The 25,695-nt window shown below is 25.4% G+C and overlaps 1 protein-coding gene across 1 annotated transcript in view; it reads left to right on the top strand.

The window, feature by feature from the left end:
* Positions 1-25,695, top strand: part of LOC129981306 (cell adhesion molecule Dscam2-like) — a 493,597-nt gene that overhangs the window by 457,602 nt on the left and 10,300 nt on the right. Inside the window, exons 23-24 of the mRNA XM_056092083.1 lie at positions 20,512-20,575; positions 21,026-21,128. Coding sequence (XP_055948058.1) covers positions 20,512-20,575; positions 21,026-21,128 — 167 coding nt within the window. The remainder of the gene's footprint in view (positions 1-20,511; positions 20,576-21,025; positions 21,129-25,695) is intronic.

Genomic DNA, 25,695 nt, shown 5'->3' with positions numbered 1-25,695 from the left:
ATGGCATTTTATTAAATTTTTATGTTAAATGTTTGCCAAGCATATATGCAAAAAAAGTGAGACAAAGAAAGTATCTTACACTCTATTTTTTTCTGTTGAAGTAATCAGTAGAAAGTTTTGAAACGTGATTTCGATCATTTGGAAAATTTCACTGAATTTTGCATGAAATAGTATTTAATGATAGTTTTTAAAAATTTAATATTTAATGATAGTTTTTAAAATTGACTTGGAATTTAATTTTTTACTTGTCGAGCAATTGAGATGCATTTGCATGGAATTATTTCATCAGTTTTTTCATGAAATTAAACTTTTTATTTGATGAATAATTAGTACTTCAGCAATTTTTAGTTTAATTGAATTAATTAGCACAATAATAAAATGTAATTCTCCTCATATTAATTGTACTTGAATATTTCAAAAATCCAATGTTAAAAATTGAATCTGCGAATTAAAATTGAAAAGTTAGCGTTATTTATATACATAACAATTTTTAGCTTTTTTATTATCTACCTTAAAATATTTATGTATCACAGTTTTTAAAGCTAATTTTGTCTGCTTTAAAAGTCAAAACTGTAAGATAGTAAATAATAGTGTTCTTTTCTGTCCATCATTACTGAATAGTAATTAGGATTATTGAAGTCAAATTTTCAATGCAGTTTATAAATATTTCGATGGAGAATCTAAACATCATTTACCATTCTCACATTTATCACCAATGTTATCTGGTTATCTGCTAATGAGCAAGTAAATTATAAACCCCCTGAAAACTAGTTGTGTATTTCGTATGAATTAATAAAGTCTTCATAAGCGGTGAAGGAATTTCGATTGTCAGAAAACTGACTTTAAAAATAAAACAGAAATTAACATCCAGTCCTTATATGAATTGTTTAGATATTATTCAATCACGTTGTAATGTGAATCAGAAATTCACATTTTTGTTTCATTTTAATCAATAATTTTTAAAACATAGTTTGTCATATATTATTACTCTAATGATGAACGATTTTTTGTTAATAAATGTGAAGATTATTTCTTCAACTTGAATATAAGGAAAACTATTTTCGATTTTTAAAAATGAAATATCATTTCTCAAACCTCCTAAACTTATAATTTAAAGAAATACAGCAGCATCCATAATGAGTTTAATGCGATGGTATTGTGTAAATAAATTTGTAAAAAAAAAAAAAAAAAAAAAAAAAAAAAAAAACATCTTCTCATCCTGATTCCCTGATTTTATTCCAAAATCGTTCTTGTAGAATGTAGTTATGAATTATCTTATTGTATATGGCTAGTATTGAAATAAGGTTTGAATACTTTTCAATCAAAACTTGACGTATTCGATATACTTGTCAGCGAAAAATATCTGCAGGTATGGCATAATTTGATTCTAGCATTCAAACGGAATATTGTTCTAGTATTTTCGAAAGCAGAATATACTATACTTCTTGTACGCTTTTCAGTCTATCTATATAATAAAACACAGTGTGTGTGTATACTGGCGCTCTGCGGACCAGACCGTTTGACCTACAGCTACCGATTTTGGCAAGTGTATAATCCTTGGAAGCCGAAAATTTGCAAATCGGAGAGATTTTTTTAATTTTTAATTAATAAAAAAATAAGCATAACTTTGACATTTTCCAGCTATAAATTAAGAAAATTTTACAATTTCAAAATTAACTTTTACATCATATTGAAGTCAAAAAAATAATCATTTCAATGATACTAATGCTTTAACCAACCAATTATTTTTTTTATTTTTAAATTAATCATATTTTTCGACAATTTATTTCGCACAAAATGAAAATAAAATTTTAGCTGCACCAGCACATTACTCGTGCATGGGGAAAATTAGTTTTCATCAACGCGTTGTCATCATATTCACAAAAACACAAATTAAGAAATAAGTTAACTGTTACTGGAAATTAAATCAAGAAGAGTGTAATAATCAACACGTGTCTGTCTGAAATTAAATATATACCTAAAAGGGAGTATTTTTTTTAAATTTTTAATTAGGATTTGAATTAATTAAAAACTAAGTGAAATTTGTCGTTTTCTTGAAAGTATTACAGTATAAAATTGATTTTTACATCAAATTGAAGTTCTAAAAATAATTTTTTTCAATGATACTAATGCTTTAACGAAACAAAAATATATTAGTGAAACAATAATTAAATTTATATTTTTTTATTTACGAAAAACAATTAAATTTATATTTTTAATGAATTTTTAAAAAGATAATTTAATCTAATTTTTCAACAATTAATTTCGCCCAAAATAAAAATAAAATTTAAGCTGCACGAGCATGTTGCACGTTAATGGGAAAATATTTAACTTATATCAAAGTGTTGCCATCATATTGGCAAGACCTCAAATTAAAAAATAAATTGCCTATGATTCCAAATTATATATATAAAAATGTAATTTTCAACACATGTCTATATGAAATGAAATAAATATGAAACATCATATCATCAAAGTAAATGCAAGAAAACATTTTCTATGATCTTTCACATTACCTATATTACTAATTCAATTAGATAATTTTATTTAACTCAAATATGGTTTAATATGTACATGATATCTACTCTAATTAGAACCTATAGCTAATTTGTAAACTTTTAGTAACAGATATACATCTGTTAACAAATGATCTAAATGAAATAAATATTTTTTTTTTATTATTTAAGTCAATATTTGCTGATGAATTACGAACTTGAAATTTTTACATATATCCTGTGCCCCGCGACTCAAATTTAACAAAATATTCTTAAGGCGTTAATATTTTAAATAAAAAGAATTGCACTCTAATCAACTAAATCAATCATTAAAGCTAACTTATTTATGATATTTCAACATCGCTATTGGTGATTGGTGAACGGGTGATTATAGATCACTTCATGGATCGTCTCAAAGAAGCCAATACTCTTCCACAATTTCTAAAGAGTGATTGGCCTCTTGTTGAATGTTTTAATATTAAAATACACAAAACTTAATAAATCGATCAGATTTGAAGGCATAAAATAGAAAAATTTATTTTTTATTTATTTGAAAGTTGGAGAGTCAAGAATATTTTGCAGAATATGATTCCTTAGGACCAAAGGACTGTTTAAAATTTAAACTTCATAATTTTTGATATATATTTATAAACCAAAAAAAATATAATATTATTATTAAAGGCGTTTATATACTTTAAAAAATAAAAAAAAATTATTGAATCCGTGAAATGTCTGTTGAATAATTCTTTGAGATATAAATTATGAAAATTATTCTGTAGTGCATATAAGACTTCAATGCCGAATGACACTATTTTCAGTTATTATATTAAAAAAAAAGCTGTAATTTATGAAATACATCTTATTTATATTAATTGTAGTTTCATTATTTCCACTTTAATTCAAAATTGAATTTTACCGGCATTATAAAAAATTGGAGAGAAACACGTAATACAATAAACTGGATGTCTTAAGGCCCTACATGATAGTATAATTGAATAATATGACAATCAAAATTTAAAGCTTAAAAATATTTTGCTGAAAAACCTATTGTGAGAATAAGTTACATAAAATATTAATTGAACATTTTAGTGAGCATTAATACTGGTGTACCGGCTTGTCAAAAACGGCTAGTAATAAATAAAAATAAATTAAAATCTGCTATCACAAATTTCAAGTTATCATGTGATGACATTATTTTTTAAGTCACGCGGTATCTATCCGACAGAAATATGATTGAAACACATGAATTAATTGAATTAATTTATTGCAGATTAAAAAGTATATAGATTATGAAATAAAAGCTGGTATGAAAATACAACTGAGTTGATGATTGGTATCAAGCAATTGAATTTTTTGATGAATGACTCACATAATAAAATAATATTTTCTAAAAAAAATAAATGCAAGAGAAAATTTTCGATGATGTTTTGCATTATCTACATTATTAAATCAATAAATCAGTTTTATTTAAGACAAACATTATTTTAATCAGTTTTCCTTAAATAATCATGCAGGATTTAATCAGTTTGTCTGAAATAATCATACACGATTTAATCAGTTTGCCTTAAATAAGCATACATGATTTAATCAGTTTGCCTTAAATAATCATGCATGATTTAATCAGTTTGCTTAAATAATAATACATGATTTGAACTAGCTTTCTTAAATAATAATACATGAATTAATCAGTTTGCCTTAAATCATAATAAAGTAGTTTATTTACGGAAACATGATTTAATATATATCCTTTCAATTCAAGACCCAATGGCTAATTTGTTAGTAACGGCTAATTTGGCTAAACGGCTAAATAACTACAAATTATATGTAATTTGAATCCATAAAAGATTTAATCAACGACGAATGTTTAGATTTTATCCAGATCCTCGTCTCTGGAATTTATTTTTCTAATGGAGTATATGGTTACACACAGAGCTTCTCTGATAATATTGACACCATGTTTTAATTTTTAATGTGAAATTGACTTAAAAAGTTCAACACATTTGTGTTGAACCTTCCTTTTGATGACTTTACGATCGTTTTTACAACTAATTGTTTCCAGTATTACCATTAAAACAACATCATAAATTAATACTTTTTCTAAAAAGCGAGAAACTAGAAGAACAAAAAGCATCGACAATAAGTTCAGCGCAATAACACCATCATTTGGAAACATCAAAACTTCAGAAGCGTTTTTGCGTTTGTTGCATCACTGATTTTTGGAAATTCAAGTTGCTTTGTCGAATATGCAACGCTTGTGGTGCTTTTTATACTCCAAATAGTGATTCATAAAAAATCAAATTGTACACAATATAAGAATAGAAATCACATTTAGAATTTCTATGAAACCAATTAGCATTTAAAATTAAATAATCCTGATACCAATAAATACGATATTATTGTCTAGTTCCCAAATGGCGATTTTATTTTTAAAAAAACATGTATTTTAATTGTGTGGCAAAACATTAAATTTAAAATTCCCTAAATACTAACAATATCACCTGATATGAAATTACTTCTTCAATTCAATCAATTAATGTCTGTTTTCTATCACATGTTTGAAAATATTAATGGATATTTTAAGAAGCCACTATTTATTATTGCTTAGTAATATGTGTTAATAACAAATTGATTATTTTAAACCTGCAAACTTAAATATTTATTAATATCACATTATTATTATTATTATTTGTCACTTTTTTTTTAGATTTTTATTTTAAGTGACGCTTATTTATTTAAATTTTGTAGTAAAATATTTTGCCTGAATTCATAGTTTTAATAAAAATTCAACACTACACTTTGCCATTGATGCTATATATTATTTTTTGTTATTTATAAGAAAATCAGAATTGTAGAAAATGTGTTATGTAAACTTTTATCTAAATAGAACTTCCTAAAAGCAAAATATTGACCTCAAGTATTTGAAATATAAAGTGAAAACAAATAAATCTATGAAACACAGCAAACAAATTAAAGTATATATTTCTTCTTTTAATCTTAAAAATATTCTTAAAGATTCCAGACAGCTGTTGAAGAATTTTATCCCAAAAGGTTACAAAAAATATACAATAAAACATTTCCAGACAAAGTAAATTTCATATCAGAATCACTGTCTCGTTATAAAGAATGATTGTTACTTTATTAAAAGAAATGGAATCTAAAATATTTGTGAATGCTTTCTGTTTCAAATGTTTGATTCTGATTCTTAATAGAAACCGTGAATCTAGACGTCAATCAACATAATTAAATTCTTTCGGATATAAAAATCTCCGTGAAGAACATCACCCGAACTATTTATTTACTCCCCATAACAAGAATTTAAGAGCCACAAAATCAAATCTTTCTTTTTTATATATGGCGACTGCCAATGTCACTTATAATTAAAGTACGTAGTTCATTTCGCTGGAAGTCAATATCGATCCCCATCCTTTCATTCTCTTGCTAATAAATATTTATTTTTTCTTCCTTCAAATAGAATTAATAATTTTTCATTAAATGGATTCCGACAGTATCAAAGGCGACGAACAAAAGCTGGCGTCTCATTTAAAGCTTTCTTAATTGACAATAAACAACGTAGCGATCAATGATGCCCTTTGGAGTTATCGATACATCGCTATCATATAGTTGGAGATAGGGGAAAACTGAGGGATAAGAAAAAAACAAATCCATATGAGCGAAAAATCATCGGCGTCCTCCATTAAACTTAATCAGCTCAAGTGATGCAATATTTATCTCAACGTCGGATGAGTACGACACATTGTGGACCAGAGGGATTTTCTCTTATTGTGGAGAACTGGCGACAGATTTCTGTTAGTAATTACCAACGCTATTCCGTGGAGAGGCTCGTGAATTATTGAGCATCAAGGTGACTTGAAACGGACTAATTTATAGGCGCTCTCCCGAGACATTGTCTTGTAATCTGGAAGGAAATATTGCTTGGCAGCAACTCTCTGGAAACAGCAAGGCGAAGATGAATTCCATGGTGTGCTGATTTTTGTAATTGGAATGAATACATTAAGTGGGGCGATGATTGAAAATATCCGGAATGTGTATCCGAAATAAAGGATTGCTTCGATTGATCGGATGTTTGGGAGAAGTTTGAAAGTTGGAGATCGAAACTGAATGTATGAATTTTTATAATAATTCATGAGAAGTGTGATTGAGAAATTGTTATATTTTATCTTTTCTAATAATCACTGAACTCATTATGCTGAAATCCATATAACCGAATCTATTTCGACATATATATTTAAATAATGGTTTAGGGAGTATCCTAGATACATCCAAATGTTAAATCTTTCGTCTCTAAGATACACATTTAATTACCGATAAATTTGAATTGCACTTAAAAGAAGTTCATAGAAAATTTTCATTCTTAATTAACTTGATTATATTTCCAATATAATCATGATAATAATAATTATTTCATTAACAATTCAAAATTGGAAACCATGTATTTTTATATATCCAAATGTTTCGATACATTCTGCATGTGTGAAAATAGCAATTATATGATAATTTAATTTCAATAAGATTTCAGCAAGACAAATTTCCAGATATAAACAGATATAGAAATCACAGTTTTGAACAAAATTTGAAATTCTTTTAAGTAATAACATGCATTCCCACTTGTTTTGGATTCGTTGCATGCGCATTTGCATTCTCGATATTTTTTTTCCTTTTAGATTTGATAATCAAGATATTAACTACTTTTTTTTATCTTCTATTAATTCATATAGTTTTCTATAAAACGACAATTCTTCTTACTCCATACAAGTTTTATCCAACTATTATAACATCTAAACAGTAAATTATTTGATATAGATATAAAAATGACTATTAATGACTATATAAGTCGAAAACATGACACACTAAATTGAACAAAATTGTAAAAATAATGTAAATAGTATCATCAGAATAAAAAAAATGAAATTAGGATGACTCGAGGAATATAATTTTATTTTTATATGACAAACCAAAAATATTATATATTTATATACTTATTATATTCTTGCACGCAATAAACTTGTTTTCTTGAATATGAGAATTGAAAATCCAATCCGTTAAGTAATATGTATGAGCAGAATTAATTTCTTTATTTCTTTTCGTCAAGAAACATGCTCAGGTTATTTGCAGAGAAAACGATGTGTATTTCCTCGGGAATTAACAAAAGAAATCTAGCAAATAACTAATTTTAGAGAATCTTTGCAAAAAGATTTTACGAGAAAAAAATAAATAATAACCCGAATAAATTAGATTGATAAATCAGGAAGTAAGGATTTTGATGGTTTGAAATTCCTAAAGTCTTTGGATCTGATCGCTTTCTATTTTTGCTAGAAAGCATATATTGTATGTATACGTACATTTTGATTATGATTAAAGGGAAATGAATCAGGTCTTGAAATGCTTTCTCGCGTAACTAGGAAAGTATCTTAAAAATGAAGATTTTATACTGTCATGCATGATAAAAAAATATTATGTGTATCTTGAATTGATTTGACAGGTTATTTACTTTTGAAATAAAATTGATTCACGAATTTTTAGAAACAGACTTTTCTGAATAAACCTGCAGAGAAAGTGATAATTATTATCCGCCGTAGTTAATATAGAGACTTTTGCGTATAATAAATTAATATAGAAGCCTCCATAATAATTACTTCTTGATTAAATAGATTTTCAACGAGTAGTAAATAAAAATTGAAATAAAATATTTCAAAATGTTATAAAATTTAAATTTAAAACTCCATTTGGGTGACAGTTCTATTTTGATAGTTAATTCCTTTACAGCATATTTTTTTAGTATCTTCATTTTTCGTTACTAAACCATTGTAATATATATTTTTAAAAGACGATTTTAATTTAAACCAAATTTGTTTTTTGTTATTTTTCAAATTTTCACTTTTTTCTTTGTAATAACTCATTCTATAAACAATAAAAGCCACTCTTTTACTTCAAGTTCATGTTAATCATAATTGCTTCATAATGATAGTTGTTTCTATATGACATATGTTTTTCTATAAGACATATGTTTTTCTATAAGACATATGTTTTTCTATAAGACATATGTGACACAGCCTTTTTTTTTTTAAATATGAAGAATATATAAGAAAACAATTGCTGCTTTACCAAGATATTTTCCGAAATTTGATTTCTTTTATCCTCACAGGAAATAACTTCTGTAGTTACATTTTACAAGTTTACCTTTTATGGCAAACTTAATATATTTATTTAAATATCTAAATAATATCACAGTGCAATTGAAATATTCCGACGCAATTTTTAAATTTTTCTATTATCTGGACACTTTAAAGGAACCCATATTACGTCTCAGAATAATGAAACCAAATAAAATCTTGGAAATCTTTGAATATTTTATCCCAATAAATAATCAGTGTCAATATAGCAGTAAATGATCAGAATAGTAACAGTAATTTTGTAAACTGAAAATATAGATAAGTAATATTTTTAAAATTCTTATTTATCTATATTTACAGTTTCTTCAAATGTAAATTAAAATTTAATTAATAATGTTTGAAAAATTAGTTAATATCATTTTTATAACTGGAAGTTAATGGAAACATTTGGTCCCCATTTTTTAAGGAGCCAGATTATTAGAAAAACCTATTTTTGTTTCTTTGACCCCTATAAATTTAAATACATTTTGTTCATTTTTCTTTACATATAAGAATACTCTCAACAAGACATCTGATGAAAGTATAGAGAAAAATTTAAGTCTACCTATTCGGATTTTTATCAGTAAATAAGGGCTTTTAAATTTTGGTGTAGGTTTTTCTATTTTTTATTGTTAATTCTATAATAGCACGTAAATGTATATGATTTAGGATTGATTTTATAAACAAACAATACTGAATTTTATTTCAACTTTATATTCAACAAAAAATTTTAGTATCCAGAAATGAAATAAAAAAAATACTATTGAGTAAATACAACAATTAATCATCTCATTTTCATATATTTTCTGTAACTTTTATCAATTTATAATTACTTGTTTTTAAGCCCTGAAAAATTATTTATTCTCTTTGAAGACTTACAAATATATTCTACTCATCAAAAAAAGCACTCTTAAATATTGCAAAGGGAATTTATACGGAAAAAATGGAATTATATATAAAAGATTACTTGAAGTAATGAAATAACCATTATTGAAAGCTACCCGGTATTTTTCAAATGTATCAACATCTTTATCTTGCCGAAAAAAAGAGAACTTGTAATCTGGTAATAATAAAAAAAAAAAGCATAGCTTTCTTTATGCGAGCTTTAGTGCTGTAGCGGTCCAGGGAAATTCAATCCAACAGTCTTCTACAGATTTTAATTCAATTTCTTCTCAAAAGAACAATTCTTTATTTTAGATAGTTTTTTATTCTTAAAGAATACTGCTTTCTTGTAATAATACTATTAAAGACAAGCCTCTGCACAAAACATCATAGACTTTTAATGCCGAAAATATTATATGAACTTTTTTCTTTGTCCCACGTGAATTTAAGCATAATAAAAAAAAACGAAGTCTTATAATGAAAAAAAAATCCAGCTTTAGATTTTTTATTGCGTTATTTTTAATTTTCTCTCTCTCCAAGAATTTCTGATTTTTTTTCGGTTCGTTTCGGCAGGTTGTGTTCTTAATTAATGCTCTAAGTTTTAACTTCTAGGAATTCGAGTGATTAAATTTCAGATATGTGTTTTTCTGTACATTTCGGCGGGCTAGATTACTTTGAAAAGAAGTGAAGAACCTTAAACTACTTAAAAATAACGCGAAAGAACCTACGCATTTGAAAAATACTTCGAGGAAAGAACTTAATATATTTTTAAGAAGTATTTTTCTTGACTTGTTTTGATGAAGAAGTTAAAAACTAATTGCGTCCAAGCAAACGTTGTTCCTACTTAAAAAAAAAGAAGTCTGGATGGTTATTAAACAGAATTTGAGTTAATTAGTCGTTTATTTTTACAAAGCATTTTTAATCAATTGAGCACAGTTCTTATTTTTTTAAAAAAGAAGTCATTTAATTAAAATTTAATTTTTTAATCATCAAAGTAATATGACTTAATGAAATCAATAACTATTCATTAAATCCCTTTAAGAATAGTTATAGAAATTTAGAATATAATATAAAATTTCTTTTTCCGACTAAAGAATGTAAAGAATATAATAATTTAATAAACTAAAATCCATATCATATTTCGATTATTTTTAATGTTAAATAATGTAAAAAAATTTAACATTAAAAATAGAAATATTTCTAATGATTTACTTAAAGGAATTAAGAAGATTACTAAAACATAAATGTTTGTTTTTATAAAATAGTTTTCAAAATTTTGAATTAAAGACAAAGCTTGAATGAAGCTTAATAAGCTCCATTCTAAATAAGTTCAGCAAAACAAATATTGACTAGAGCATATTAGAAATCAAATCATTTTTACTTGGACAACTGCAAGTGCTGAATATTGATAAACAACTTTAAGAGCTTCAGAAAATATGCTTTTGTATGATCTTTGAAAGAATTTTCTATCTCCATTAAACTATTGAATGCTGTATATGTATTCTTGTTAGTTCAATAGATTTCCTAAATATTAACGTTAATGTAAAAGTCTACTTTTTAATGTATGAATTCACTTCTAAATTTTTCTAAAATTAAAAATACGAATTGCTTTAGAAAAGGCATATTTGTTTGTTACATGATCATATAGTTTATAGTATTTAGGTGACATATAAATTATTATTTTCATTTCTCAAAAATTGTTTATTATTTTTAAAGAAGTGATATTCATTTAGAGGAAGCATTCGTATAACTGCAGCGCAGTATTTTCATATTTAGTTATTGCACCATTAAATCTCAAATTCCATATAATTATTTATAATGGAATTAAGATTTTTTAAAATTATACTGTTACTTTTTTTTTTACAATTCATATAGATTTGATTGAAGAGCTGCTATAAATTTAATTTTTCGTCGGAAATATAAATGTGTAAATATCACTGTGAAAGATTAAGAAAATCTGACATTCTATTCTTAGATATATTTAATGCTCATTAAGAATATTGTAATGATTTTCATTTTAAAAAAAAACAGAAAAATATCAATGTATTACTTTATATGATTCTTCAAGTTAATGCTATATTGAGTGCTACAAATTTAAAAACGAACAAACAAAAACAAGGAAACGTTTTACTAAGACATCAAACAATCAGCAAAGGATTGTTTGTGGGTTGTCATTCTGTAAAAAAATCAAAGCAAGAGCCTGCATTTTTTAAAAAAAATGAGATGTATGTATTTACTATAATGTCAGTTTGATGGATCGATGAATATCAAGAATAACAGATAATGTATCCTCCCACTTTGCCATGACATTTGTGGTCAATTCAATGACACGACCGCCATGGTTAGCAAATTCGATGTCTGTGACCTACAGTATGGATTAACATTATTAATGTAACCGCTAGCTGAATGTTTTCTTCTATATCTCTCAACCACGTATCTTAGATCGCTTCCAAAAGCTGCAGATAAATAATTACCATTATCAGGGTTACCTTTATCTTACCAATGTTTGCACTGTAGTTAAATGGTTGTTGTTCACGATAGCAAGAACTGGATGGTGATACCGGAATCTAACAGGTCTGACTGATGTGTTCACATACACTTTTATGGTTGAATCGATACCATAGAAAGTACTTCCAATTCACAAAATTGTTATGATAGTCAGAAATATAGAACCTGTTTGGTTATCCGGCAACTGCGCATTAACATATTCGAGGTGTGTACAAATGAAATTTAGATAAATAACAAGAAAAAATAATTGATAAAAATTCTAAACAATTCATTTCTCAAGTTTTCAGATAAATAACAAGAAAAAATAATAAAAATTCTAAACAGTTCATTTCTCAAGTTTTCAGTTAAATAACAAGAAAAAATAATAAAAATTCTAAACAATTCATTTCTTAAGTTTACAAAAACTCTGTAACAACAACAATCAGAAGTTTCGTGGTAAAGTGTTGCACCATGATATCGTAAGAAACTTTCTTATCTCTTGAATTTCATGTTATAAGAAACTGGATGGTGCCTCACCGATAAGCCTCAGTTAAATAATACTTTCTCTTAACTTCGCTTTCTCTTCTAGTCTCTGCATTTCAATATTTTTTCTTTCTTTTTAAACATATTCCCAAACACTTTTTTCGAGGAAATGTTTCAAAAATGCGTGCATGTTATTCCACGTTTTTTTTTTCTTTTTTTCATAAATTATTCATTCGTACATAGTTACGATCTTTCAATTTTTAATACCATTAGTCTCATGCTTATAAAAATTAATCACCGTTTTCAGATACAAGTAAATAAAACTTCCGATGTTTTTTTGGGGGGGAGGGGGGATATGCTCTAGTATTTAATGTGTTCATAAATAAAACTAAATATTCATTTAAAAATAATTTAAAACTCGTTTTTGAACATGAATTAAGTTTTCTCTAAAAGCGAAAGAAGCTCAGAAACAGCTAGTGGTTGAATAGTCTTACCAGTTTTCGGTTCAGATAATTTTTAATATAATTAAATTGAATTCATTTGAAAAAAAATTTCAAAACATCGTTTTCCAGGATTTATAAATGTGTGGTAAATAAAATGTAAAGTTACAATTTTTAATATGTTTATTTCAAATATAAAGACTGGTATTCAGTAGAACCGTCTTCTCTGAGAAGCGAGTGGCAAAAACTAATGCTCTTCTTGAGTAAAAAAAGTATCTGAAGAATTTTTTTTTTATAAAAAGTATTATCGTGTTAGAAAGCAGAAGTAATTAACTTGCGTTTAACTGGAGTGAGAAAAGTAAAATATATGAAACTGAATTTTAAAATAGGACAACATATTGCATTAAAATGGGTAGTTTTGCCGAACTAATCCCGGACATTCCACTTTGATGGAATAATAAACTATATTTTTGTTTTACTGATTTGCTTTAAAATATTATACATGGTTTCCACTTAGTCTTTACAACCCATATTATTTTGAGAAATGAATTAATTATTGCCATAAACTTTGTGTACAGCTATATTAAAGTGACCATGAGATACGCTATAAGATCTATTACGTCACATCTAAGGAGATTAGTTAACATTCCTATCTTCAAAACAGTACAAATCGTGGGAAAAAATCTTAGTTACAGAATTCTAGAATGTTTACTGTACAATAAAAAAAGACACTTTGAATGCAATACAAAATGCGTTACGTACTGTTTGTTTGATCGTGATTTCCAATTCTTACTTCTGGAAAGAGTTTAAAATATAACAGAACATGTAATCAGTAGATATTTTTATTTTATGTGTTAAAAATTCTCTTCATCACCTGCAATGTATATCTTGATGTTTTTTGATCAAAATATAATCTTTTCATCAGTTATAGTTAGCTTTTACGGACCAGGTTTGAGATTCGCGATCAAGGAATTCACATTTTATATGTTTTGTTCTTAGCATTATTGAACTCAAGATTTTTTTCGTTCTAAATCAAAAACACTTTACAATTTTGTAAATAGATTTTTCTCATATTTTTTGATACAGGAATTCTTACTCCATTGTTTTGCCTCCAAGTGGCAAGGTAAGCAATTTTGCTGCATAGTGCATGACCATTTTACTACATCTTCTCATCAAGTTCATGACAATAGTTCTCCCCATTCTCAAAGTAGAGAAAGACTTCAAAGGACACCCTGCATTATAGCTGTACATTTTCTTTTCGGTTTCAAAAGATGGCGCAAAACTACGCTGAACATTTTGTGCATTTGAGACATTGTTAATTGTTGCGAATCTGTTTATCAGACGAAATAAATAAAAGCAAGTTATGCAGTGAAAGTTAGAAGTGTTTCAGTAAACGAATGACGAAATCCATTGGCATTTACGAGTGAGAACTGTATCCTCAGTAACAAAAACTCTTTTTGCCGAAAGACAGTCTTCCATTGAGTTTATAAATTATTTGGTAGATTCCATTCCAGCTTTTATGTCTAGACTTTTCTTACTTGAGATAACGGTGAAGTTCAAATGTTATTAATTTCACATACCTACTGGTTTATTTATTTATATCTGTCGAAAATGACTTACAAAAAAAAATGCTAAGAAGTGGCAGCAGAAGTCTGAATCCCAATATCAAATATTTCTAATAAAGGGTAATATTCAAAAAAAAAAATCAAAAATGTATTTTTAGATTTTCATCACATTTTCGCTAAAAAAATAGTACAGGATCTTTTAATTTTGGTTATATTTATTTTCAGTGCTTTATGCAATAAGCAATATTAACACTGGTGCTTTTATGTTTCATCTCTATAAATATCATACTAAAGCATGTAGTTGAATATTCCGAAATTTTTATACTATAAAAATATTATATTCTGTAATTTTTCACATGCTGATTATTAAGTGTAATTTTACTGTAGGCATTTACCACCCTAGTTGAAATAATGAATGAAGATCTCTTTTATTATACAAAATTTTAATTTAAATTATTTTAACTAACAGAAATATAGGCATGCATTTGATGAGATTTCTCGAAACTGTGGTGATAGATGTACGATTATTTAGTGCATGCTTTAAACTACGAAATCATTATAATGCTTAAAATTAATTTCAAATTAAATCTTAATCCACATAAAAAGTTAGACCTAATAATAATATACTTAATAAACTTAATCCCCATAATAATAAACTTAATCTACATAAAAGGTTATAAATGAAACAAAATAATCTGAAAAGCATCGTATTTGTTTGCTTCATTTTATTATTTTATTATTTATTAAATTATTTTGTTACTGAATTAAAAATACTAATATTGAGAATGTTTTACACAATTTAATTTGAAAAGAATACATTATATATTTCATTAATACTTTGTATTGAGCTTCTTTAGTAGAACTTTGTTATTGATGGATTTTTCAGCAAACATCAGCAACGGATTAAAATGTCTAAATTAAACGGAAAAAAGCATATAATAGAAAAAATTATGTTATAATATAGTTCCTTTAATGATTTAATTTTCTTTTTAATAATTGTAATCAGTGTATATAAAAAGCATTCACTAGAGCTTGTTTTCCTAAGCTACAAAAATTAAAGAATAATATTATTTAAAACTGATAAGGAGAAATTAAAAACATTTATAATATTATTTTAGGAATAAGGAGAAAATGTACAAATATATAAGCAATATTGCTATACAGAATAGCATAGTTAAATTACATAGAGGAAAAATGCAGTTTAAAATCAGAATTTAGTAATATTTCAGTATTAATCCAGATAATTAAGGAGTAAAATAAACATTGTTAATTAAATTGTCTTCCTGCAATTTTTTTTATCCGATGATCTACTAAAATAATCTAATAGGATTTGTTTCATAAAAATATTGTTTTTATTATTTTATGAAATCCTGAAACGATTTGAAAAATATTGTTTAAAATCTTGAGTTGTTTTCTTACAAAATTATTAGGATATATTTACAAGGGAAATTTTTTTTTTCTCAAACATGTTTAAATTGTTCATAAATTGAAACAGATTTCCCTGTAAGTTTTTTTTTCTTATTTTTATCTCAGTTTTATGCACTTAAGGTAATGGGATATGCTTTATTTATCTTTCGTATGTTCTGGATTCCGTATCATTTTTCAAAAAGAACGAAAGTTATTTTTCACAATTTTAAATCCCATGGGAGGGTTTATGATTCAAATAAAGCATTAAAAATAACAACGTGTTTCTTCGTCTAATGACTGCTCAAAAATATATTTTACATTAATGTTGTTTATTTTCCCCCATCTTTTTCAATGATGCCTTGATTCAATTTATGTGAAAATAAGAAATTTTTATTTGATTCGCCGTAAATAAATCATTTTTGTCTAAGAGTGTAATTTAATCTCCTTTCTTTTTGTCTTTTATAATACACTGCATTTAGGGAAAAAGCGATAATTTCGCCTTTTTATGCATACAATTACAATGAATCAACGTGCAGCAGACAAAAGCAATTTGTGGTTAAAAAAATGAATATGTTGTTACTTTCATAAGGCTTTGTTGTTATTTTTCTGTTGTTTCTGTTAATGGATCTATGTATAGCAATCCTTCTTTCAAACGCGTATTTCCCATTTGGTCGACAATAAAATTAAACTTTAAGCAGCTTTCTCTTCAAAGGTTCAGTCAAATAAATATTGAATTGTTGCATTTAAAATGATTTGATTTTGTCTGTAACTCTTCAAATTGGTTTAGAGAAATAACAAAAGCGAAGCATTATATGAATATGATTAATTTTATGTTTAGATTCTACAGAGATTCAATGTCTAAACTTTATGATTTATTTTAAATTTATATATGATTTGAAATGCATATCTATACGTTTCTCTAAATAAACATCAATCATAATAATTCGTCTAAAAATTGCCCTGATGTTGATTTATTGCCTAATTCATTGCATAATTGCCTAATTCATTGCATTTATTGCCTAATTCATACGAGATATGCTTACCAGTTTGGCAAAATGTTAAAACTTTCTATTGATATAGTTATAATTTCACGGATAGAGATTATTTATCTATATGAATAACACTGAAATAATATTGCATGATTAGCAGATGAGTAAATATTGACGAGATGGAACAGTTTGTTTTAGTATTCTAATATCTAGACCAATATGACAAATATTATGCAAATTCAGCAAATAGAAAAACAAAATCTGGTAATTAAATATTTAATTTTTGATTTCTGTTATGGACGTTCACTAAGCATATCTCTCTATTTTGTAATAAGGCGTTCGGTTATTATTATTGTAAACAAGAGTTCGCTAGCTTGTTTATATTGTACATTTTGTGAATTTTGAATCGTAATGTAAATTTTTAAAATGATAAAATAAATAAACTCACTGTTATCTTAAAACTATGCATTTATCTTATTATTATAATTGTATGATCTGACTTGCTTAGGCCAGATAATAATAAAATGTAAAATTATTGAAGATATATTAATACCCTAATCTTCAGGACCATAATGTGGGAGTTCTGATAATCATACAAAGCTTCTCGTTCAATCATCTGACATGGTTGTATTTATTAAACAGAAAAAGAGATTTCCATTTCAATAATCATCACTGCGAAAATTTCTAAGCATGCACTTTTTTTCGTAGATCATTAAATTTGTAATTTTTTTTTGTAGATTATCAAATTTGCAATTTTTTCAGTAGGTTCGATAAAAAAAATATTTTCTAGAGAAATAATACATTAATGAAATGTCTTGAAGAAAAATACCATGAAAAATATTCAACAAATGAAGCCTATGAATGTAGAAACTAAATTATTAATTATACTATTCGTATAATTTTTTTTAATATTTGTCCATACCTCTCAATATGCAAGAAAGAATAATTTCTAAATTCTTTTTATTATTAATCCAGGCTAGTTCATACCAATCTAGCTTTTAAACTTCATTAATGACCATATTTGCTCTCCTTCCATCGTTTACACTATTTTTTTCGTTTACACTATTTTTAACAATTTCTTCACTCGCTTGGTACCTACTCCTTCTGGTCATTGCTAAATTATAGAACAACAATTCGTGAATAAAATTTGAGATAAAATCAAGATAATTACAGAATAGATAATATGCAACTTCATGAAGATTTGTCATAGTTAAGAGAAGAGGCATATTTCAAGATCTTAACCTCCAAAAAGCAAGTATAATTTCAAAGAAAATTGTTGTATATTTTAATTATCCATTAATAAGCTATGATGCCATTTGTGTTGATATTCTTCATCGATATTTCACTTCAATAAAATACAGAAATTATATTAGTGTAAGAAAGAAACTGGAATTAAATCTTGTTTTTGAGTGTAAGTAAAAATCTATTATGATCAAAGTAAAATATCTGAAAGCGGCACAAATATAATTTTCTATTTTTCTTTTTTCTTTTTTAAAAGAAGTATAACTTTTCGTATTGTCACCAGAGTCTCTTAGAAGAGCCAGCAGCCAGAATAGAAAGGCCAAAGGAGGCCACAGGCAAAATATAAATTATCAATTAGAAAATGTCAGATTCGTAACTGACTGTGTTTTCGAAATCTTTTTAGAAGAAGAAAAGAGCATAAGTTTTTCAAAGAAGATAGCCAAAAATAAGATTATCTGTCAATATAATATTTTCTCTAAATAAGATTTTCTTCGAAAAAGAGTTCCTTACATTAAAAAAGATAATAAATTGACTTTTACAAAAGTATGGAATGACATGAGATGTTATATTCAGTTTTCATTGACGAAATCGAGTTATCTCGGTTATTTTAGGAGTGTTGGATATTTTATGCGAATTTGAATAAAAGTTGAAATATTTTTCATTATTAAAGATAAATTTATATTAAATGATTGTAAAAATAAGATATAAGATCATTGAAAAAATATACTATCATTTGTGAATTCACATTCGAATTACATATTTCAGAAGTTTTTCAATGTTTTTTGAACAACTTTATCTGGAAATAATAAAAATTATAGATCATTTAAACATTATCCATCTTTTTAAAACATAGATTTTCAGAAATACAGAAAAGATTATTTACATTTACGGAGAAACATACGGATGCATTTCTTATTAAACTACCGTCATTTTTTATTTTAAAGAAAAAATATCTAAAGAATATGGAATTTTAAAAAAAAATGTATAAATAATTCCACCAGCGATATTTATAAAATATATCTGCCATAAATGGAATTGGGAATGCATTTTAAAGCTTTAAAATTAGAAATAAAAAGAATCAATCTTTTTTTTTTAAATTGTTGTTACAAGAATGAATATGAATGACATTATCCGCAAGATATGAAATAAGTGTAGATATTACATTCTTTTAGGAATGGAAGAAAATTGTGTCAATAGTAAGATGCATAGAAAGATTACTAGAAAAGATTTCAGATATTTATATTTAAAAAAAATAATTCTACTGATTTTAAAACTTTACTAACGATGACCAATATCATTTTAGCGCATAAATTTACAATAGAAAATTATATTCTCTTCACAAACTACCTTTAAAATTAAGATATATTTGTACTGAATTTAAATGATTTCTTTCTTTCCATCTTGTAATCAGGATCCCCATCAATAATTTAATCAAATTACTTGCAATTTTTACTTGTATTCCTTGTCTATTTTCATCCGTTTTAACATTGGTTAGATGAAGGAAAAAGGAAGATAGATTAAACATTCACGATTTTGAGATAATAAATATGTTTTCTAGTTTCACATTTGTTTACTTTTCTAATTCTATGTAACTGGCTAAAAATATGGCAGTAACTAATACATTTCGAAACGAAGGTATATTGAATGCATAAATGCTTTTAAACGATTTTTTTTAAATAGAAAATATTTATTTTATTATTTTGCGATTGGTAAGTTTAAAACTCAACAAATTCCGTTTAACTCCTTTTTTTCCTTTGTTAATTTACTACATTTGAAGTTCTGCGACGATGTATAAAAAATAAGAAAAAAAGCCCAATTATAAATGGTAAATTTATACTTGAAGACTTTCTTTTAACTTCGAAACATTATGATGTTTGAAAAAGAATATTTGTCATAAAAGAGAAAACAAAAAGTGGAAGGGTTAACAAGTTTTTGAAAATACATTTGAAAAATAAACGAAAAAAAAAATACATTCCGTCTTTGGTAAGAAGTGGTTCTATGTCGTACCATCAGTGCATATTCCAGGATGACGAAACCAACCGCTATATCGGAAGACTCTCACCCCCATTTATTCAGATGTGATCCGGAGGGATATGTCTATTTATAAGATTAAGGTTTGATAAATAGGGAGTCAATAAAAATGCACTTTTTGCAAAATAAATCAATTACAGAATTTATGTCACGCAGTATGCAAGTCTGATTTATATTTCATACACCTTAAAATTTATTCAAGTTTGTACAAACAAAATTCTATATATTATCTCAGCCTGTGAATTTATTGAATATTTTCTGTTGCTTCAAATGCAAAATTCTGTCACTAATTTTTTTTTTTTTTTTTTTTGGTAATGCAGGTTGAAAAGAGCGAATGTATTTATGCTTCTCCCACCATTTATATAGCTGGATACAGACACGCAGGTAACTATGAACATCTTGTATGAATAGTATTTTTTTAACAATTTTACAGTATTAGTGTTATTGCTTAGTTATTAAATAAATCAAATTAGTTAAAATATAAAAGGTTGAAATCTGGGCAATTATTATTAATTTCATGTCCATAGTGAGCTCTATACTTAGCAGCAAGTCACTGTGAATCAGCATTAATAGATTAATATGATATATTTGGCGTTTTTTTCACAGTCAAACATTGGCATCTTTTAATGCAAGTTTATCAAATGCAGTTAACTTATGTAGTATGATATTACCTGAGATAATCACAAAAGTACTTACATGAATTTCTGTATCATACATAATGAAAGTTTCTTATTTATGATCTTTTGGTTATAATAAGTTTTTAATAAAATGATTAAACTATTTTAGAATCTCAATAAATGACTGAAAAATCAACCAGCATTTTATTTACTTTAGGCATGGAATTGAGATCGCATCGAGAACACCCGATTTATGAGGTTCCAGACCGAGGAAGGATGAAAATAGAAAATTCTAGACCCTGGAGAGAATCAGGAGATGGGTAAGTATCAATAACCTGAAATTCACTTTATTGTTCACTTTTAAATTTTGATTTTAATCCGAAAACTAGTTGAGCAAAAAGATGGTATCTTTTTGGAATTAAAGAGTTTGATTGTATAGGATGATTTAGTTATGATTAAGAAAAGAAATAAAAAGAAAGAGAAAATATATTTTTAATCTTTCATAGTTAATAATTTTGTTCATTTTGTAAGTATTTACATGACCAGTAATCGTATGTGATTTGGCTATATGAAGTGCTGCCTCAAGAGACAGAAACAAGCTTATATATATATATATATATATATATATATATATATATATATATATATATATATATATATATATATATATATATATATATATATATATATATACAAAAGTATTAGAATCAAGTTAATAGGAAAAACAAAAAATCAAATAAAAATTAAACCAAAAAATATAAAAAAAGAATCCGGCCTGAAGACTTTTTCAAGGGTCACCCTCAGGCTGGGATTCAAAGAAAGAGATTTTTTTTCTGTGAGGAAATACAGACATTTGTCTAATAATGATTTCTCGTAACCCGAAATATATATATATATATATATATATATATATATATATATATATATATATATATATATATATATATATATATATATATATATATATATATATATATAAATTTTAAAAATATAATATAAAAAAATGAAGAATATAAAGAAGATAGAAGAATATATAAAAAAAATGTTATGTGAAAAAGATCATTAATTTCAAACAGTTTTTAAGATAAATGCAAATTTAAAGCTATAATTAGATTTCGAATTAGATAACGCATAATAAGCAATTACTATAAAGTTATGATAAAAACCCATGCATAATGCATGAAACGGAAAATTTTATTTATATTGGCATTCTTTTATCTTCATTTCCTAATAAATATTTTTAAAAGTGCATATTTTGTATTATTATTTAAAGGGAATTTAATGACTTAAAAAATAAAAAATGCTTTCGTTAATTTTTTAATTTATAATTGCTTCAAAAAATTAAAAACATTTCCTATTTAATTAGGGATAAATTAAAATCAGTTAATAATTTTAAAAAAAATCCAGAAATTTCTAATGTATTACGTGGCTTTCCTTGAATTATAATTTTTTACCTGTTCTAATATTAGAAGATTTCTAACATTTTAACTAGTGGTAACATTTCATAACAGCACAATTATTTTTCAAAATAGTCTTTCTGCTTTTAATTAATAGTTTCTAAAATTGTGCAATGCAATCTTTTTCAACTTTTTTCTTCCTGTCGTTCCGTTAATTTCCCTACCTTAAAAATTAAGGAAAATAAATAGAAAAAAGAAAATGCATAATATGGTTTTAATATTGAATTAAAGTTAAAAAATTAAAAAAAAGTAAATATTTTATAACTAAAATGTTAATATTTTAAAGTCATTATAAAATTCTCTCAATATGAATTGTAGGATTTTTGAGGCATATTCCATTGCATGTTTTGTACTTTTTTTCTTTGTTCTATACATTATTAATATTTTTCTTAAACCTGTTAAGACTGTATTTTTTTTTTAATTCCAAATTCTAAGGAAAGATTCTTGTGTTATTTAATTCAGTTACTTTATTCAGAAAATAAATTATGATTCAGTGGCTTAGTTAGGGAAATAGACAATTATATGTATTTTTTGCATCATGTCTTTATAACTTTTTTGGTAAGTATAAGCGGTTTCCAGAAGATTACATTTTAATGATGTTTCATCAAAAAAAATATTTAAACCGGCATTTATTTTGTTACATAAGACTGATGTCAGGGGCATAAATATCCTTCTTGCCTGTCAATTGTTAAGCAATTGATATGATTGTATTTTTATTTAATTAATTTTATTAATAAAATGTTTTCATTAATTTTATTAATAAATTATTTATATATATTAACACTAAATATTACATCACATCTCCATCTCTTGGGCTCATCTGGCCTCTTTCCTGCTTAGTATAGGTGTTGATTATATTGCAAAACCATTTGGAATGAAACATACAAATGTCAAAACATGAATACATATAACACAACAAAAAATGGCAAAAAACTAGAATGAAAAATATCTAGAGTACAATAAAACTGCATCAATGAACATAACAATTTACAGTATGAGTGAAAAAGTAAAGCAACAAAAATAAGGCACTGGAGGAGGCTTAAAGATATACTATGATTAAAATGATAGAAGAATTAAAATATTGCAAGAGAAAATTGACATTGTTAATCTAAGAATAAGTCTCCACGATCATTTAAGAATTTAATCATGTTTATGAATCCTTTTGTTTGGAAAATGAATGAATTATTAAGGACTCTTCTATACCAAAGGCTTTCTAGGGGAGATGAATGTTTTCTGACGTGCTATTGCAATTTATTAAATTTTTACGATTTTTTTTGAATAACTTTCTATATGCAAAGAAAATAGACATACAACAACAACAAAAATAACAATGATCAAAAACGTATTCAGATTGATGTTTAAAATGTAGCTTTTTGAACATTTAATGTGTTAAAAGCAGCACTTTCTTATTCATTTCATCAGAATATGTATATACTTAGTTGTACTGTAATTGATTAGTTGTACTGTAAGTGTTAGCAAAATAATGTATATATATATATATATATATATATATATATATATATATATATATATATATATATATATATATATATATATATATATATATATATATACTATGAAAATAAATTCATTGGAAAAGCTCTTAATCATAAAGAAAATCCATTATTGCGATAATATGCTGTAATTCAGAATTCAGTTTTTTAGGATAGTTTATAATCAGAAATATGTTGAACAAATGTTTTATTAAATGCATATTCACAAATTCTGATACAAAACCTAGTTTTTTTAAGTTTTTATTCGATTTATTAATGAGCTAGTTATTAAAATCGTTTGGAAGGTTTAAATCGTTTGCTTAATATATTCAAATATACATATAAATTATTTTTTCCCTCTATCTATGAGATTAAAAATGATATTCAAATAGAGAAAAGGGAAGAATAAATTTACAGTTAGAAAATAAAATTATGAAGCCAAACAAGAATGTCAATAAGACGAAAAGTTTTTACGATTTGCTAACCTAATTTATCTTTACGAGCATATACATTCAGTAACCATAATTAAATTTGTCCAATGCGTAGATAAGAAAGAATTCAATAAATAATTTCGTTCTTTTTATAAGGACTTATAAAAGAGTTTGTTTAATTCAAAAATTTAGGAATGGAATCTTATTATTGAGTTTCCATATAAATATTATCATGAAGAAGGAAAATTATTGGATGAAAATAATTAGAAATTTGTCGAGTCACAAAAGTATTCAAGAAATCACTTCCATAAATGAAAATATATGATAACAAATTTAATTTATTTTTTGTATTTCGTTTTTATATAAATTTTGCTAATCTTTTTTCTTGATTTGCAATTAAACGTCTACAAAGAATATGTAAAATGGATTGAGACCTCTTAATTGGCGAAATTTTAACTTTAAAACCATCTAATTAATGATAAAGAAAGCACGCGAAATAAGAAAGTATAGAAAAATTATTTTAACCCTTTAAAGGGCATTTTTTTCTAGTCATATAATGTTAAAATATTTTTAGGCTTGAAATTAGAATAAGAAAAGGGATTCATTTAGCTTATTAGATAAATTTCATTTGATTAATTAAAAAATTTAGTTAATTAATAACTAAAAAACAAATAAAGACACATCATTTTGTGTGAGATAAAGAAATGAAGCATCTAAGTTTCTGTCTTTCTAAAAGAAATTTCTCAGAACTTAAGCCAACCTACATAAATTCATACAAAGATTGATATATTTGGAGGGAAGCATACTTCTCAAAGCCTTAGAAAGGGTTAAAATTAAACTGAATTTTATAATATTTCGCTATTTTCTTTTTTCTTATCTACCTTTTTCATTTACCAGAAATGTTCATATTATATAATGAAAACAACTTTGAAAATGCTAATGAGAAACATTTGATCGAAAATAATTGAAGATTTAAAACATATTATTTATTTCTACTTGAAAAGATAAATGGTATATAATGTTTTAATAAGCCTTGTTTATTATAATTTCATTTTCTTAATATTGTAAATTTAAAGTAAAATAAATATTAATATTTATAAAATAAGGCAAATCTTAGTTTTCAATACTTATTTATATGAATTTATTTTTGTAATAGTGTTTTTGCCTTTTCTATAACTTAATATTTTGGGTTTTAACTATATGATTTTGGAATTTTTTCTCTGTTACACGCATTCTATTCTTTATTTTTGATGTATATTCAAAAACTCTTTTCTGCACTTAAAGAATCAAACATTGAGTTTGTTTTAACCACACGATTACCTTTATTTATTTTTTCTCTATTACGCCCAATCCAATTTCGGTATGTATTTAAAATATTTATTCCGCACTTAAGGAATCAAATATTTAAAAAGATTTAACCACACGATTACCTATATTTATCTTTTCTCTATTACGCCTAATCTATTCTTTATTTTTGGTATATATTCAAAAGCCTTATTCTGCCCT

The sequence above is a fragment of the Argiope bruennichi genome, chromosome 8 (assembly GCF_947563725.1).
Source record: "Argiope bruennichi chromosome 8, qqArgBrue1.1, whole genome shotgun sequence".
In the NCBI taxonomy this organism is placed as follows: Eukaryota; Metazoa; Arthropoda; class Arachnida; order Araneae; family Araneidae; genus Argiope; species Argiope bruennichi.
Note: the sequence above shows the minus strand (reverse complement) of the source record. Positions and strands in the feature narration are given on the sequence as shown.